General features: G+C 47.0%; 1 protein-coding gene across 1 annotated transcript in view; it reads left to right on the plus strand.

Moving 5' to 3' along the window:
• Positions 1–1,073: 1,073 nt before the first annotated feature.
• The window catches only part of MAF (MAF bZIP transcription factor), a 232,463-nt gene continuing 214,240 nt past the window's right edge, over positions 1,074–19,296 (plus strand). Inside the window, exon 1 of the mRNA XM_079988232.1 lies at positions 1,074–3,073. Within this exon, the coding sequence (XP_079844358.1) occupies positions 1,938–3,073 (1,136 nt within the window). The 5' untranslated portion in view covers positions 1,074–1,937. The remainder of the gene's footprint in view (positions 3,074–19,296) is intronic.

Here is a 19,296-nt window from a genome sequence, read left to right on the forward strand (position 1 = left end):
GGGAGGTGGGCGGGGAGATCGGGTATCGGAAGAAGAAAAATGAAAGAAAAAAATGAAGCAGAGGCGCGGCTTGCGAAATCAGATGGTTCCATGACACCGGAGCAAAGGCCAAAGGGTGTCTGAAATTTGCAAAGAGGATAGTCTTGGATTTGCTCCTACTTCGGGATGCGCGGGGGGGGGGGGGCGGTTGGAGAGAAATGCTCTCCGGATTAACTCTTCCCAAGTCCATAAGTCCTGCAAAGATGCGGGTGCGAGTTGGAGCCACGAGGGCTATCCAGCAGCACCGTTCATCCCCATCACTGACCCATCCTTCTCCCCGCGGAAAGGAAGAAAAGATTGAGCTGGTGTGGTGTATAATCTTCCACCACCACCCCCCGGAAGTCCGTGGAACCCCAGCCTCCTCGCTCTCTTTAGCACGTGTCCTCGCTAGATCACTCCTGGCAATGTTTGAAATTTGGAATCTGTGAGCGCGTGTCTGCTCCACGCGGGCGGGGGGGATACTTAAGGGGGGAAAGGGTGGACGAAGATCAAGCCTTAGGACAACTCCGGGCAAAGTCCCAACGCGGAGATCAGTGTTAACCAAACAGACACATTTTTTTTTTTGCAAATGCTACCAGCCTAGACAAAAAGTTAGCTCGAGATGTACAAGCTAACGCATGCAAGCACTCGTACAAGCAAGGGAGGTTAGGGAGCATCCTTACCTACTGAACACCAGCCATCCCCAGCCACGAGACAAAACATCGCCTTGGCTTTTCTCTATTCCTAACAGTAATGCCCGGTGGAGATAAATAAGGGCTCTGCCCCCCGCTTTTGAAGAATGAAAAATGGTGAGTCCCCTTCCGAGGGACTCCGGAAAATCGCTTTCAGTCAGGAAGGAGTTAAAAAGTTCTGGTCCCAGCTGACAGTCAGCTGATTGGCCCCTGATTGACAGCTTCGAAAAGTTTCCTTGTTTCTATACTATTATGCTAAAGAGGGCCGGGTTCGCGGCATCGGATTGGCCGGAACTCGGAGTCAATTTCCCATTTGAAAGCTTGACGTCAGGAGCGCTATAAAACTCAGCAATGCTTTTAAACTCTCCTTCTGGATGAGCTCTTTAAAATATTTTTTCATCTTGTTGCTGGAGCTTGGGAGTTGAGTTTCTTTTCTTTTTTTAAGGGGAAAAAAACTGCTTGTTATTTTGGGTCATACCATTGACCCCAGACAGTATTATTTTCCAAGGGTTTTTTCTTTATTTCGCTTTTTCTAAAGAAGTAGTAATAGTTACTTACCTCCTCTCTCTTTTATTTTATTTTTTTCCTTCTCCCCCTCCCCTGATGGTGAAACTGTCTCTCTCTTCGTTTTTGCACCGGGCATGAAAAAAAAAAGAAAGCAGTCCAGAAGGAAAGAGACCCTGAAGTGTTGAGAAAGAAAGAAATCCAAACAACCGTTGCAAACAACAACTTAGAGCAACCTTTTTCCTCTGCAAAGCTGCAGAGCAGAGAGAGAGAGCGCGCAGGGGAGAGAGGGGGAGGGAGGCGGGGGGGGAGAGGAGAGAGAGAGCGCGAAGGGGGAGAGAGCGAGAGAAAAGCCAAAGCAATCCAGCGCAGCCTGATGCAAAGCGCGACTAAGTAGAGGCAGAAGAGCGAGCGAGCGAGCGAGGCAGCCGCCTGCGGTCCGCCGGCTGCACCCGCGTGGCTCTTCTTCGCGAAGGGAAGCTCGCTGCAGCTTGGAGCCGAGCCTTGCCAAAGCGGGAGAGCGGCAGGCAGGCAGGCAGGCGCGGGGGGAGCGCGAGGGAGCGAGAGCCGCGCAGGCACCCCGAGAGCAGCGGCGCCGAGCTCTTGCAAAGCCTCAAACTGGCTCACCCGCTCGCAAGTCAGAGCAGCCCCCTCGCTCCGGGAGTGCACCCTTTCTGGAGGACTGGCGGCGGCGGCGGCGGCGGCGGCACCCCCAGCAAAAGGATGGCATCCGAGCTGGCCCTGAACAGCTCCGACCTGCCCACCAGTCCCTTGGCCATGGAATATGTTAATGACTTCGATCTGATGAAGTTTGAAGTGAAAAAGGAGCCGGTGGAGACCGACCGCATTATCAGCCAGTGCGGCCGCTTGATCGCTGGGGGCTCGCTCTCTTCCACCCCGATGAGCACGCCCTGCAGCTCGGTGCCGCCGTCGCCCAGCTTCTCGGCGCCCAGCCCGGGCTCGGGCGGCAGCGACCAGAAGACGCACTTGGAAGACTACTACTGGATGACCGGCTACCCGCAGCAGCTCAACCCCGAGGCGCTGGGCTTCAGCCCGGAAGACGCCGTGGAGGCGCTCATCAACAACAGCCACCACCAGCTCCAGAGCGCGCCGGGCTTCGATGGCTATGCTAGAGGGCAGCAGCTGGCCGCCGCCGCCGCCGCAGCAGCGGCAGCCGGCGGCGGCGGCGCCGGCCCGGGGGGATCCATGCAGCCCGACGACATGGGCTCGGCGGCCGCCGTGGTGTCAGCGGTGATCGCGGCGGCTCAGCAGCAGCAGCAGCAGCAGCAGCAGCAGAACGGCGGCGGCGCGCCCCACTACCACCACCACCACCACCCGGCCGGGGGCCACCACCACCATCACCACCACCAGCAGCCGGGCAGCGTGCAGTCCTCGGGCAGCAGCAGCAGCAGCAGTAGCAGCAGCAGCAGCAGCAGCGCCGGCGGAGGAGGAGGCGGCGGCGGCGGGGGTCTCCACCACCCTCACCACGGCGGCGGCGGCAGCTTGCATTTCGACGACCGCTTCTCGGACGAGCAGCTGGTGACCATGTCGGTGAGGGAACTCAACCGGCAGCTGCGCGGCGTCAGCAAGGAAGAGGTCATCCGGCTGAAGCAGAAGCGGCGGACCCTCAAGAACCGAGGCTACGCGCAGTCCTGCCGCTTCAAGAGGGTCCAGCAGCGGCACGTCTTGGAGTCCGAGAAGAACCAGCTCCTGCAGCAAGTGGAGCATCTCAAGCAGGAAATCTCCAGGCTGGTCCGGGAGAGGGACGCCTACAAGGAAAAATACGAGAAATTGGTCAGCAATGGGTTCAGAGAAAACGGCTCCAGCAGCGACAACCCATCCTCTCCAGAGTTTTTCATGTGAGTTGTGGTCTTCCTCTCTCCCCACCACCTCCAACCTGCACCCCCTACTTCCCCGGCAGCCTCGTAACACCTTTAGCACACATACACACGTGCGCGCAAAAGTTTCTCCACGCGGCTTGGGGCGAGGGGGGGCAGCTTGCTATAAAGCAATCAAACTGGCCACCACGTCTCCATTATTAATAATAATGATAATAATATTTTTTCTGGGGGGAAACAGCAACCTCAACTTCGGGTTGTTGTTGTTTGTTTTTTTAAGGTGGATTGTCTCAGCAATAGCCAACCTTATACAAGTTTATGATTTGTTTTTACTTTTGTGGGGGCTCCTTGCTGGGCGCTTGTGTGTGTGTTGAAATCCAACTTTCCACCACCAACTCACTACTTCAATCTGAAGTTTGCTCAGCCTTTGAAACCTGCCCTCCACTATATATATATATATATATATATATATATATAGTGTTAATGAAGTGTTTTTTCCTCCCCTTTTTACGTTTGCTGTGTTCAAAGTACAAAAAAAGTCACTTTTCCTTTTCCTTTTCACCATCCTAAGTTCTTCAAATGGGTTTTGAATCTGGAATAGACACACACACACACACACACACACGGAAAGTTATTATAAAATTATTTTAAGACTTTGGCTTGCTGAGTTCCATCTGTTGTGCTAAACCTAGAGAATATATCTAGATCAACCTGCCAGATTGAAGCCCTCATCCACCTCCCATGTGTTCATGATGTGAGTTTTGGCCTTGCCCTGCCAAATGGTGAAACTTTTAGTATGCCATTAGATTCCCATACTCATCTCATCCATTTATTATGCTTGCTATTTTGTCTTAGCATCTATTAACTATGTAACTGTTTCAAAAGACTATGGGGAGAAAACAAAGACAATATATTGATAAAAGCCCTGCATGCTGGACATGTATGGTATATATTTTTTTTCTTTTGCTTGGATATGGACTTCGGAGACTGTAACGGCATGACATTCATCCTTTTTAGTTTTATTGCCTCAACACTTTTTTGAACTGAAAACAAAAAAGTGCAACCTTTTTGGGGCTTCTTCCTCCCCATTCAAGTTTTCATCTACTCTGGAAACTGCTTTGAGTTGCTCAGAACTTCAGATTTCTTTTTAATGCATTGATACATCCCTTCTTTAAAAAGAAAGAAAAGGAGAGAGAGAAAAGCCCAGAATGGATTGTGATTACCCTTAATATGATTTCTAAAAAGAACTTGGGGGGGGGGGAGTTTTAAAACTTACGCATAAAAAAAGATTCACTTCCAATTTGTGGGTTTTGAAAACTATGCTGTTGCTTAAAGCAGTCAAAAAATTATGTTGGAATGATCTGCCCCATTTCTGCTATTTTTTGTTTTTATTTTCCTTTTGGCCATTGTCAAATGTTGGAATGCTCTGGGTTCCTGGTATATAATTTAATTCTAGCTTTTATTGTCTGTTAGCACCAGTTCAAATGTATGCTACAGAAAAAAGAAATGTTATAGATACATTCAAAAGAGTTAGGTCTGTTTAGCTGTAGATCCTTTTTTAAAAAAATGATGCACTAAATTGTTGACTGTCTTGATGTTAAAAGGGGGTAGAATTTACAACGGGACTGGTTTTTTAAAAAGTAGTTTATACAGCATGTGATTGCAACTTAAGTATAAGTTGGGTAAATGTAGACCTTGCTATGCCACTGACTGTTTTTGGAAACCAAAGTATTAAAAGGGGAGCCCCCCCTCTTTATATTATTAATAGGGGTATTTTGTGTTCAAAATGTATGGTTGGGTTTTGTTTTGGGGCTTTTTTTTTGAAATTGAAATATTTGGGACTGAATTGCACTAAGATATAACCTGAAGCATAAAATATAAACCATTACAAACCTGTCTAGGATGCTAATACGATTTATGCAGTTACAAAGATGGCATTACTGCTCAGTTTTTTTAAATGATGCAGATTTTTTTACAGTTGTATTGTGGTGCAGAACTGGATTTTCTGTAACTTCACAAAAATCACAAAGTTTTAAAGGCATTAATCAGCAAATTTTATTTTCAGGGAGTGATAATCCTGTCTTTAAAAAATGGAAAGTAAATCTTACCACAATAAATATAAAAAAATCTTGTCAGTTACTTTTTTCCCCTTTTACATATTTTGCTGTGCAAAATTGTTTTATATATTGAGTTACTAACTAACCATGTGTGATGTTCCTTATGTGCTTTCTTTCATTTTTCAACTTTACGGTTATATCAAAAAGAAAGAATAATCTACTATAATAAACTGCATTTTTGATTCTATATTCAGTTTCATTAGTTTGTAGCTTCCCTCACCACCATCAACAAAAAGTAAAGCCAACTCTTTAAAAGTAGTATATTGGGTGGGGTGTTGAGAGGGAGAGTGGTCTGCTAACACAGTTTATCTACTAAATAGATAAGATGGGTGAAGGAATGGGCTGCCTAAGTTTCAGGCAAGGTGGGAATTGCTGCCCATCCGAGCTCTGTTTTCTCACAGGTAGGTGAAGAAGCCTGGCTTCTTGGGTACTAGGCTTAACTTTTTCGGTTCTGTAATATTTCTAAAAGGCATTCAGACTCTTCCCCTTCCGTGATTATTTAAGCCACAGGTCTCAAGTAAGAGTTGTGACTTTGGTTTTCATTGTTTTATGGTGGAATATAACAAAAGGAGGGGATTTTGCACCCTCTTATTGAAGTCAGGTAAACTGGGCTGTGCATCCTAGGTCTTTCTTCTTACCTATTCCTTTATTGATTTTACAGGGAATTTTAAAGATGTGGCTAGAATCCAATGGACCACAAAACTAATTCACCACTGAGAGGGGCAAGGGGGAGGGCTTTAACCCTGTTTCCCCATGATGTGCATCACAAACTGCTTTTGAAACAGGATGTTGTTTTTCAAAAGCCGCTTGCGATACGGCATAAGGCGGGAAGTTTGCCCATTCAAAAAAAAGAAGTCAAAAATTCCACCAGATTCGCACTCTCTCCTGCTTCCTCCCATCCCCCAACACTACTCCCCATTCCATTTTAAGTGTTTTTGTTTCAGTCATTTATGGTATATTTTGCTAGCCCATTTTTCTGGTGAACTTTCTCAGGAGAGGAGAAAAATAAGTAAGTATCAACAATGGTTGCCACTTTTCAAAGAAAAACAGTATTTGGTGCTTTACCCTTGAGGACTAGACAGGGAGACTTCTGTTGGGACCTTTTCTTTGTCACTGTCAAAAATCCTCCATAGAACACTTGATGCTGTGGTGTTCCTGTAGTGTAAACTGACTGCAATAGTATATGGGAGCTGGATTTGCGTCCTGAGTTCCTGGATGGAACTTGGGATCTACTTTTCTGAATGCTCAATCCAGTTTTTCAAGATCTCAGGACTCTACCAGCTGTAGTTTTGCTTTTAAATCACTTTGGGAAAGCATGCGGGAGAGTGTGAACTCTCCACCAACTCACCTGTTCCCTATACTACAACCAGCATTGGGGGGGGGGGGACAGGGGAGTTGCAGGTGGAGGTGGAGGGAGGTGAATAGGAGGGGCTCAGGAAACTGCTGAGAACTAGGCCCTGTTTGAATTTGCAGGTGGGCTCTGTCCTGTAAAACTTTACAAGGTACTGCTTTTAAACCTGTCCTGAGCCAGGGCAAAGGTCGCCAGGCATTTAAACAAAGTTGTGGCCTCAATCTGAACTAAAACAGAGGCAGTGTGTTGCCTGCATTTCCCCCTCACTGCTCAGTCTTGTTCTCTCTCTGGGAGTGAATTGGTGTGTCTGTAAATGTGTGTTTTACAGATCCTGTGGCCCAGGAAAAGCTTGCGGCTCCCTAAACCAAGTAGCCCTTTTAAGTGTGCATGGAGCATTTAGATCCACATTAATCTAGAGGGACTGGAAAGGCCTTGAAGTGTGCAGGATTAAGTTGCTGCTGCTGCTTCTCTCTCCCCCCCCCCCGCCATCTCCATCTACTTTTCTTTGACAACCACCCAGTTGCCCAACCTCCTCCTCCAGAAAGCCACACACATGTCCTTTAGCACTTGACCTTCTGATAGCCCAGGCAAGTTCTATAGGCTGCATCACTGCAGTGCTCTCTAGGCAAGTTAATGTGTAAGCGGAGGGTAAACTGCCTGCCATTGGCCAATCAGAAAATTATTTGCTCTTCTAAAGATAGTAGGGCTTTCTCTCACCACCACCACTCCTCCTCTTCCCTACCCCTTCACTTCTTCAAATGTTTGAACTCCTTGCCAAAAGTTCCACAGACTCTCAGTGGCTCTCACCTTGCTGAAGTCTTTTCCTTAGCTCAGGCAGGCCCAGTGCAGGGAAGAATTCACCTTGCCGCTTGCAAACTGTTAGGATTTCCCCTGAATAAGCAGATCTTATATTTGCAAACATTCTCCCCCCACCCAAGAAAAGAGGCACAGTTCAATTAGCATGTTATAGGGGGCAGGGAGCAAAAAATATAATCCCCATTTCTTCTTGCAAAAGCTGCAGCAGCTGATGCATCCCAAAGTTGCTTTCAGTTCCTGTTATGATTTCTAAGGAGATAGAGGACAAAATGAAGAATGGGGTAAATTGGATGTGTTTTGTGTCCCTGGGCCTTGGAGAACAAGCTAAAGTACAGGACAAAGTTTACAAGCAGGAGGAAGCTACCTCCCTTGTAGGACATTGTGGGGGGAGAGAACAGCTCTGTATTCTGTAGTCCTCTATGAGTGGCCCTTTTATGAACAGCTGAGCCTTCTCCTTTTCATCATTTCAATTGGAAGGGAGGGTGACTTTTCACATTTTTACTTTATCAGAATTATTTTTTTGCAAATGATGTGTAAGTAAGGAAATGGATCAAGATGTGTAACACAAAACCTTGAAGGCCAGGCATGTGGGCGGTGGGAGGAGAGGCTGCTCAAGTTTCATTTCGGGGAGGACGAGGTTTTAAAAAATAAAAAACCCACCCAGCGACACATCGCTCTGCAATGCTTTGCTAGAATCGCCCTGCTCTAAGAATAAGTTCAGCTCAATAGATGTCAGTGGGGCTGGGGAAGGGGCATCAGCCTGACCATCCATCTGCCACCTGCCATTGAGTTTGGTTAGCATCGGGTGCATTGATTCCGCTGCTGCTGAAGCTGAGGTCTCCCTCCTCACTCGGCCCTCTCTGTGGTCTCTGATGGCCTGGCCTTCAAATCCTGGGTGAAAAGAAATCAGTGCCATGTGCAACCTGATCCTGTGCATGTTTACTCAGAAGCAATTCTCTATGACTTCAGTCCCATGGAAGTGTGGGCAGGATTGCAGTCTTCCTCTCCCCATTGCGTAATGCCTCCTTTCTGTTCCAAGCCTTGTTGCCGATTTTCCCACCTGCATCTCAGTGATTTGCAAGCTCGTTTACAGGGTAGACAAGCAACATTTGCTTGCTGTATATACTGCAGTAAAAGACAGGTTGCATTTCTATGCTCCTTGAACAAGTTTATGACTTACTCCCAAGTAAACACATGCTTGACATCAGGGTCGTTCACTGTAGAACACTTTTTGCTCCTCCCAAATGGAGTGCAATTGGGCAAGGGTGGAAAGCCATGCACATTTACTCAGAAAGCAAACCATGTTATTTTCAATGGGGCTTACTCTGGTGTAAATGTGCTTAGGCGCTCTACCTTTTTAAATGGTTCACACTTGAGGGCAGAGTCCTCAGATATCAGTTCCCATCCACTCTGCTTTCTAAAAACAACTCCCCCCCCCCAACAGCAGCTGTGCAAGAAAGAGAATTGTCTCACTTTCTTTTCCTTCCTCCGTCTTTCTCAACCCAAAAAACCCATCCTCCTTGTTACCATGTTCATAAAATAGCAAGACACTTGATTCAAAATAAAAAGTCTCTCCCCTCTGCTTTCCCACTCCACTTTCCTACTCCCCACCCCCTTTATAAACCACAGATCTCATTTAGCAGAGCACCTGCTTTGCATGCAGAAGGTCTGAGAGTCAACCCCTGGCATCTCTAGGTGGGGCTGGCAGTGTCCCCGCCTGAAATTCCGCAGAGCCGCTGCCAGTCAGTGTCGACAGTACTGGGCCAGGTGGATCAATGGCCAGGCTCGGCAGAAGGCAGCTTCCCTTCTCTCCCATTGCCCTGTCACCACCCCACCCGGTTCAGCGGCGCAGAATGCGTGCCTTGCTCCGCGCTCCTTCCGAATTCCTTTCTTGCTACCCATTTCCGCTTCTCTATCCTATCTGAATACCAGATCGAGCGCATCGGGCCTGCCTTCCTGGTTCGAGCGAGCGAGCGAGCGATGTGCCTACATCAGTGTTATCTGCTACCGCGTTATCCGGGACCACACGGCGGGGACGGCAGCATCTGCTGTGCTTGGGAAGGGAAGCCTCCATTTATCACCGGGGCCATCAGACAAGCGCAGTGACACTCTGACGCCTGTTCAAAGGGTAGCCAGAAAGGCGTGTTTCCTAGGGAGGAAGGTAGCAGGCACTTTCTGAAGAAAAGGCTAACGCATTTTATTGATGGCGCAAACTTTCATGGACTGCAGTCCACGAAATCCGATGCCAGAATAAAATTGGTGAGTCGTAAAGGGGCCATACGAATGTTTTGCTGCATGGATCGGCTCACACCAAACACACACTTCCTCCAAAATCGGGCGACAGGCTTTTTAAGTCTCCCGCTGGCTTTCCCCACTATTTATATACGGTTTGTTTTGTTTTTAAAAAGAGGTTTGCACTAATGCAGGTTTTCTCTACACAACACACACACACACACACACACACAAATACCCAAATGCATGGCGGCTATTTGGAGCAGCAGTCTGAGTGATGCCGCTTTGGCCGCTCCAATTCTGCCTGGCCAGCTCGGCTAGCTGCATCTGAACACTGACACTCTCGGTTCTAGCTGGACTTAACTTCCCTATAAAGTATTTAGGATGACGAGGTTAGGCGAGCTTCCTGAAGGGGTCTTCTCTGTAAAAACACAACATCAACGTTAGCAATAGGGGGACACCGGTGGTTCAGGAATTTAGAGGTACGAGCTGAATGCTGCAGGCTAACTTCGAAGTAAGTTTCAGGAAACTCTATGAGGTTTACTTTCAGGAAGTGAACCTGTTTGGAATCTAGCTGTCCCCGAGCCCCGCACCAATTTAGTTAACCAAGTAAGGGCTGATTTTCTTCCAGTGAGTTCAGTGGCATTTAGCTGCCTGATTTGACGTTTTTGCAGCCACTATCACAAAAAGTCTAGTTTAATTCAAACCTGAGCCGCTGGCCTGAAACCCTGGACCTTTGCTGTTCACACCCATCTGCTAAAAGAGGAATGACAACGGGACCACCGTCACCCCTTTCACACACACGACTGCCGTCTAGGGAAATCCCGTCTGGGACCCAATACGCGCACTGTATTGCTCGAATGACACACACACAGCGACACACTCCGAATCAAAACCGCTTCATTAACTTCCACGTGAAGAACCACGTCGCGGTTTTGGCGCAGCGTTCCCGCCTCTTCACACATCCCGCCCTATAATGATCACCCGCTTTCTGCGGCCCTTTGAACTGGCACACTTTTGTTCCAGTCTCTCTCTGACAATCCAGTTCTAGGCATGTTTACATAGCACCCAGTTCAATAGTCCCAGGTAAGCGAGGATGGGATCGCCCAGCCTAGATCTCAAGCCTCCCTCTTTTTCACCTGTAGACAGGGTTTGATATCTAGTGGTATCTAGTGCGTTTCAAATACACCTTGCTGCAAAGAAAGATTAAGACAACACACACACACATGTACGCACACACCCCTTTCCCAAGCATTTTTTTCTTAGGAGTGCTCGATCCCCCGGACGGAGGGGGAGGGGCGTTCCGGATTTGCAGCGGTTTGTTGATTCAGACGCAACAAAGGCCGATTTTCTATTCTTAACGATCAGCGGCTGCACAGAGGGGCGTGAAGAAGAAGCCCGAGGTTTTTGCATTGTGCGATCACCTGGCCCCAAATCTGCTCCCTGGGCTCTCTCCCACCCTCTAGGCAGGAGGGAACTTTGGCCAGGGGATAGAGGAGACAGGTGGCGAGACGGTCGAGAAAACTGACCAGCCTCCAATAAATTACTTTGGTCTTGCATGTTTGGATCGGCGAAGAACTGAACTTAGGCTGGGAAACGTTTACCTAGGACCGGTGTAAGTCTTGCCGATGTCAATCTGGCTTGTTTCCAAGTAGACGCGCAGAGGATCGCGCTGACTTAGGACCCTTTGCAGCCCGTTCCTTCGACACGGTTCCTCGGGAGTAAGTCCCCGTAAACCCAGTGGGACTTTCTTCTCTAGTCTATGTGCACAGCCAGAACTTTTGTAGCTCCGCTTTCAGGAGCTACAGCCGCAAATCATCCCTTGAAAGCCGCGATCCTCTGGGCGCCCTACGTGGGAGTAAGTTAAACTGAACTCAGAGGGACTTAGTTCTGAGTAAACGTGCGCAGGATCGGGCCTCGTAGCATCCACACTAAACTGGGAATACGCACGCACACACCCTGACAGTTCCTCGTCTTCCCCGGAGTTTGTAGTATTTAAAGTACAATTTCCTTCTCATGTTTACTTCACTGGGGATTGGTTACATCTGTTTGCCCATATCTTTCTTTTGTTCTTTTTCGGTATTATGCAAGTAACAGCGCGATCAGAAGAAAGCCTCACTGATGCTAGTGGGACTTACTCCCAGGTAAGTGTGCCTAGGCTCCCAGGGTAAGCATGCGTAGGATCCTGTGCGCACTTTCCTGGGAGTAAACCCCACTGAACACAGTGAGAATGACTTGCGAGCAAGAATGCATAGGATCGGGGTGTCAGTCTCGCAGAGGGGTTCTGTGGTACTTTCCTTTCAAGGAAATATGCATAGGAGTTCAGCTTTGGCTGCTGGGATTCATTCAGGCAGTTTCCAAAAAAAGAATTATCATATATATAGTTATATATATGTTTCTTAAGGCATATATCCTGAACTGAATCCTGTCCATCTGTTAACACTTAATCCTCACTCCGAAAACGCAGACACCATCAGCCACGTATCCATCCATAGGTACCCCGATTTACTGCCGCGCGTTCACGAAAGCGTAAGGGCGATTGAGAGCTACGGAATTTTTTCTGCAGCAAGAGTGACCCTACTAAGTGATTCCAGAATTGCAGCCACCATCGCCAACAAACTGGTTCAGACACGTGCGCGCCCCCCAATAAATCTCTGGCGCAGACACAGAAAGGCATCGACACGTGCCCGGTCGCCACGGATCTTGTGGACTCCCACTTAAATTCCTTCACGGATCTCGTCTTCAGTAGATTGTTTCCGATTAAATAAAGCTTCGTCGTTAGATTTGATGTAAAAGAAGGAGGTCCCGGTAGTAGGCACTAGAATATGTATGGGGTTTTTTATTTAAGTTTTCCCCGTTTTAAAGTTTTTTAAAGGATGTGTCTTGACTTCAAGGAATATTAACAATCGAGACAGGATAAAGAGTTGGGTGTGCAGGCACACCTTACTCGCCGGAGCCCGCACAGCCTTAATGCTCAAAGACAGCACTCAGCTGACCCGCGACGAAAAACTTCGATCCTGCAGGATTTTCCTGTGGTCAGGATCGCTCATTTCACGCCACGCAGCTGGCCTGGGGATCTTTGAGGAAGAGGGATGAAGTCCCCCGACCCTCCGACATAAAGTGAAGCTGCTTAGGACCACGTCTTTTCCTCACATCCTTTCTTCAGGTAAAAAACCTGCAAGCCATCTCAGCCCGATCCTATGTGTGCTTAACTGCTTAGGATCTGCAGATTGAGGGAGAGGTGCCTGCGGCTCAGTCTCAGTCCCGTGCGCTGCGGACCCAGGCGAACGCGCAGCGTTAACGCCGACACGGATTGCTCAATCATGCGATCCTATTCATATTTACTCTGAAGAGTTAAATGGAACTTACTCGCAGGTAAGTGTGAATTGGATCGCTGCCCTAAACTCACACTGTAGCAACTGCCCTTTCATAATTCGCTTCCTCCCTGGTGAAAATGGCGATAGTCGCTTGGAGAGCTGGACCCCTCCTGCCCGCAAAGCAGGCAGGCGATCCTAAGCCTTTGTGTGGCATCGGGATTCCGTGGAACTTCAAAGCATCTGTGGGCAAAATTGACACCAAAAGGCACGCAGGCGGAAAATTAGGCGCAGAAGTATCCCCCCCTCCCCGCCCGATCTTATAGTTGCTTCGTCAGAGGTAAACCCTGTTCCCACTAAGTTTGACGGGTCTGGCTCCCTATATCTCAGCATGGCAAGGACTGCGACGTTACAGGGCATAGCTGTCAACTTTTCCCTTTTCTTGCGAGGAATCCTATTCGGAATAAGGGAATTTCCCTTTAAAAAAGGGAAACGTTGACAGCTACGTTACAGGGGCGTCCGATCCTCGCTTCCGCCACAAACGATACGGTGCTGGCTCAGTATTTTGCAGGCTATCATTTTGCGCTCTGGGTCTCTTAAGCAACACCCCCCCCCAAAAAAAAAAAAAAAAAAAAAAACACAACTTGCTGGTTCTTTGGCTGGCAACTGACAGCGGGAAACTGAGCCCCACTTGAAACCTCGAGCGAGGAAGCGTTGCGGATAACAAGCCGGTTTGGGAATGCTTCAGGCTTCGGGACCTCATGGGGGTTGGCCGCTTCTGAATCGGCGCGCTTTGTATTGTCCGGCGGCAAAGCAAGGATGAGAGAGCGAACCGGAGCCTCCGCCCCACCAGCCCGCCCTCAGCCCGGGGATCCAGTTTTTGGTGCCTAGTATCGTATTCAGGGTGATTTTTCGCGGCTGGAAAAATTTCTGCGGAAGAAATTGAACTCCCGCTGGGAAAGATTTAGATCTTTTGGGAATAGAATTTTTTTTAGAGCCAATCTGTTTTTCCAAGTGGGTTGTCGTTGATCATTGCACTCCTCTAGCAAAAGGAGAAGTCGAGAGTTTTAAAAAAAGAATCCGACCAGCCTACAATAAGCGCGGATGTACCTCCCTTAAAAAAATCCAGCTGCCTGCACATTATACATGGAAAGCAACCTGGCTTCCCCCAAAGAACCATGGGAGCTGTAGTTTACACCTCAGAAAACTACAGTTCACAGCGCACAAACTACAGCCCCCCAGGATTCCATGTGCTTTAAATGGGCTAATGTGATAAAGCAGTCTTCTGCCCAGCAAACACACCTGTTTGAATAGTAGCGTTGGAAGGGACCCAAGGATCATCTAGTCCAGCCTTTCTGAACCTGTGGGTCCCCAGATGTTGTTGAACTACAACTCCCATCACCCCTAGCTAGCAAGGCCAAAGCTCAGGGATGATGGGAGTTGTAGTCCAACAACATCTGGGGACCCACAGGCTGAGAACCGCTGTGTGACCTGCTTTGCCAGGAAGAAATTTCTTGAGGGCCAAATAAGAGATTTCTCCCCATGCTGTGGTTCTGAAAAAAACTGCTCCCCTAAAGATACCTCCTGCGGGAAGGAAGTTGCTGTTAGTCTAAGCCCCTGCACTGCAAAGGTATGTTGCTATAGCCTGGGTCGCTCACCTTTCCAAGTATCTGGTATTATTTTGGTCTTTCTTTCCCTTCCTTTTTCTTTAACATTATGTGAGGTAGAAAGGAGGGACTTCTGATAACTAGGAGAGGTACTTGAGGTGTCTATCCTTTTCCCAACCCAGTGACATTTGGTGGCAAAGAGTTAATAACATTAAGATGGGAGGTGTGAAGAATGAGATCTATTGACCTGAGCTCCTTTGAGTTGGGGTGGTGTAGTGGTTAGAGCAGGGACACGGGACCTTTTTCAGCCTGAGGGCCATATGGTCTCATGTTCCTGGGGTGAGCAGGGCCAGAGGCAAAAGTGGGCCAAACAATGGATGCAGCGCTTGCCTTTCTACTGTAGGCTACATTCCAGGCAGGCAAAAGCCAGAGGTTTCTGCGCAGGCCTCTCTTCATTCAGGAGGCAACTTCACAATTTTAGGACATGTTTTTGCCAGGCAAAAGCAATTGAAGAGGGGCTGGAGCAAATTGGGGAGCGTTCTAAGGGTCAGGTGAAGAGACCAGGAGGCCACATTCAGCCCCTTCACCTAAAGTTCCTCACCACTGGGCTAGAGCACCAGACTACGACTGGGGAGATCTGGATACAAATCCCTGCTCATCCACAAAGTTTGCTTGTTCTCATTGAGTAGTGGGCCACTCACTCCCTTGGTTTAGCCAAATTTGGTTTTGTTTGTTTGGTTTGCTGTGAGGACAAAAAAGAGTAACTATGCAGGCTATCCTGAGATTATTGGAGGACAGCTAGACTCTAACTGCAGTACTGTAATAATAATGATGATGGTTTATGATAATTATTATGTCAAGCTCTGCTTGCTTAAATGGTTTTCTTAGCATGGCTAGTAAACTGCAGGAGGAGACTACTGACAGCTCCAAGGTCTTATTGCTTATTCCAAGTGGCCTTTAGAAAAAGATTGACTCTATATATAGAATATGTCTGTTACTAGCTAGGTAGATGATTACCAGTAATCAATGTATTATTATTATTATGCTTATATCACGTCTTTTCTTCCAAGCAGCTGGAGACGCACATGTCCTCCACCCCCATTTTCTCCTCGCAACAACCCTGTGAGGCGGTGAACCCAAGGTCACTCAGCGAACTTGATGCCTGAGTGGGAAAATAACATGGGTTTCTCCACATCTAGTCAGACACTCTCACCACTGCCCTGCAATGTGCAGTGCCTGTGAGAATGGTCAGCAACTAGTGGCCTGTGGCCTAAACCTGTCCCATTCAGTGATGTCATTTGCTGCCCTTCAAATGCTAGCCTCTTAGAGAAAAGAAGGTTGTGAAGAATAGCATCTGGGATGCCAATTATGGGAGCGGCCTTGTTCTGATGACAAGGGACACCTGCTTTTCATACTCCCTGCTCCATCAGCAAAACCTCTTGCTGAGCAGCGTTCTGCGATCAAAGACAGCATCTGTCTCTGACCACTGGGCACTGTTGTTGCCAGTTATTGCCTTCAGGCCCTGGTTTGTGAGCATCTCTGTGGTGTCTGTCTGGCCAGTGCTAGACTGAATGCTGCTTTAAAAGGACTTGCTGCTCCAGCCCACTATGGCCATTGATGTGGTCATGTTTCCTTATGAAGCCCAATCTGAAGTGTGTGGTAACATGAGTGTAGCCAGGATTTTTGTTAGGGAGGGTCAGGTCTTTTGTTAGGGGGGAAGATTGCTCAGTTAGTTAAGTATTTCTATTGTTTTACTTGATCTAGGGGGGCAGTTGCCCTCTGCCCCCCCCCCCCAAGACTACACACATGTGGTAATGAAAGACCATTTTTATCTGGCCTTTGCTAGCTGGAGGAGGGTAAGGTTTGATGGTAAGTAATGCTGGTGAAATGGGGTGGGCAATGGAGGGCTAGCGGTCCAAACTCTTGCTTTTGTATGTCTGTAGGGACGCAGGTGGCGCTGTGGGTTAAACCACAGAGCCTAGGACTTGCTGATCAGAAGGTTGGCGGTTTGAATCCCCACGACGGGGTGAGCTCCCATTGCTCGGTCCCTGCTCCTGCCAACTTAGCAGTTTGAAAGCACGTCAAAGTGCAAGTAGATAAATAGGTACCGCTCTGGCAGGAAGGTAAACGGCATTTCTGTGCACTGCTCTGGTTTGCCAGAAGCGGTTTAGTCATGCTGGCCACATGACCCGGAAGCTGTACACCGGTTCCCTCGGCCAATAAAGCAAGATGAGCACTGTAACCCCAGAGTCGGTCACGACTGGACCTAATGGTCAGGGGTCTCTTTATCTTTACCTTTACCTTTACCTAGTTCACTTGTAGTCCTTCGGTGACATCCTGATTTTGATAATTTATCCAAGGCAGACAGTGGCCTTGCATATGGCAATTCAGCTCCTACAGCTGTGATGGTTTAGAGGCGTCTTCTCCAACCTGTGACCCATAATCCCCAACCACAATCTCTGCTGACTGGGACAGCAGAAGTTGTTGTCTAAAACACCTGAAGGGCATCAGGCTGGTTTAGGGAGAGAGATTCCTTGCCTCCTCAAATCCTGCAACTATTGTTTTAAAAACTGACAGTACCATCTAGTTAATTGGTTGAGTCATTAGCTGGATTTTTTAAATGTGCTTTTTAAACTTTAACCATAGCACTTCCTGTGTTAGGAGAGTCAGTTCTGATAGTGTTGCCCTAAAGTATCTTTTTGTGCAAATGACTTTCTTTTTGTTGCAAATGGTGGTTGCGATTATTATCTCTCTGTGTGCATATCTATATATCTATATTTAAAGGCAACCACCTACTTCCCTCTTTCATTACATTTTTAGGAGTCACTTTTGACTAGGAATGGACAAATCTGACAATATAGGTTCCTCTCAGCTTCTATTTTTTCAGCCTTCAGTTCTTTGCATTTCCACATCAGTTTGCAATTTTATTTTCAATTCCTCCTGAAAATGCACCCACATTTCAATGTGACTTTCTCCTAATACCTACTTTTCCTGTATGCATTCCTGCCCCGCCCCCCCGGGAGATACACCATTTTTTGCAAAGCAATTTTCTCTAATATAATGCATTTTTGTATGTTACTTCTACCGATATACACATTTTTATGCACAGTGTACCCTAGTTGCAAATGTTACCTGGCTAGAGAACTGCACTGCAAAATTCAGAAGCGCGTTCCATGTGTAGGATGGCTGTGCTTTGGTTTGTATATTGTTTTGTAAAGCGCAAATTAGGCAGGTGCAGTTTTAAATGTCAACTGAATCAACCCCCCAATCCCTCCTTCTGACACCCAAAGCTCTAAATGTCCACTGTTCAGACTCTGCCTTTGACTGGAGCTCTGGACAGGCTGAAGTCATGCTCATTTCCCCCCATATCCTCCCAAAAAGCAGCCTGGAATGTGCCTTGGGAAGGGAACACTGCTCTTTGCCTGCATTCCTAGTTGCCTGCATGTATCTGCAGATATGTCTGGGGGTTTTTTTGGAGGGGGGGGCATTGTATTTAAGCTAATTGTTCCAAAGCATTACTTGCTTTCCCGTGTGATGGACCTATTGTCTGAAGCCATTTCCCCCAATATCTCTTTCGATATAACCGCAATATGTATTCCCATTGGTGTAATTAATTTAGTTGAAGGGGAAGGGAAGCAGTGAGTAGGCCAAAATAGTTAAATCGCTAGATAGCTGAAATTAAATGTTAGCAATTGTGATTCCTAATAAATCCGAGTTTCATTTCCTCTTGCAGTGACTGTTTCACTTTGAGTCCTTCTGGAGTTTACAGCACATTTCATAGTTTTTGCCACCTCCTTGCTCACAGATAATGCAAAGACAGGAAGGAGAATCGGTTATGCATTTGATGGAGGACCTTCTGCCGAGTCATTTTTATTTAGAATAAGAAAAATAAAATATTACTTAGATCTGCTAAAATACAATATTTGTGTCATAGTAAATTGAAGATTTTCTTGGGGAAATGATTTTGTAACATAGAACCAGATGATAGCGGAAAGGGAAACTTATTAAATGATAACTCTTACAGCAATGCTGCCAAATTATAAAAGAGAGAGAGAGGTGATGATATCAACCATGTTAAATTAATAAATCTGTATTGCCTTATTTTACACTGAGCTAATGCAGCATTTCTTGGTTTTTGCCTCTCTATTAATACCCAATCATCAAGTAATTTTAATTGAATATTTGGATGCTGCAGAAGTCTATGTTGGGCTTTGATGTGATTGAGTCAGTTGTAATGCTAGGAGAGGGATGTCCTCTTTATAGTCTAAAGATAATAAAAGGATGCTGACCACAACACTTCTTGGATGGATGCTCTTCAGGTGGGGTGGGGGTGGGAAAATTGAATACTTATCCCTTCCAAATGAATGCATTCATAATAGGATGGATTTGCCAGTTGGCATGAAAGCAGAGGTCATCTTGAGGAAAATGACACCTAAGGTCTAAAGGAGTCATCTGCTTTAAGAGATCCTGGGCAAGATGCCAAATATTGCATTTAAGAAGACGTATCCCCCTAGTTTTTTTGTTTCGGTCCAAAAATAACACGGGAGGCAGGCAAAACAGGCATCTGGAAATGATCGTTATCCATCCACCCATTTGTTCATCCTCACATCGTCTCCCTGCAATGCACTATGCTGCACTATGTTCGGAACGCATTTTAATATTCTACACTAGCAAGCCTGGGTATTGGAAAGGATATATAAAAATAGAAGCCTTACTTTCAAAAATGGTATAGTGGACAATTTTTCTAAACTGGAAATAAAATTTGGGTATCATATCTATCAGTTGTCTCTTTTTCTTTTAATTTTTT

Source organism: Podarcis cretensis (genome assembly GCF_951804945.1).
Source record: "Podarcis cretensis genome assembly, chromosome: 8".
Taxonomy (NCBI): Eukaryota; Metazoa; Chordata; class Lepidosauria; order Squamata; family Lacertidae; genus Podarcis; species Podarcis cretensis.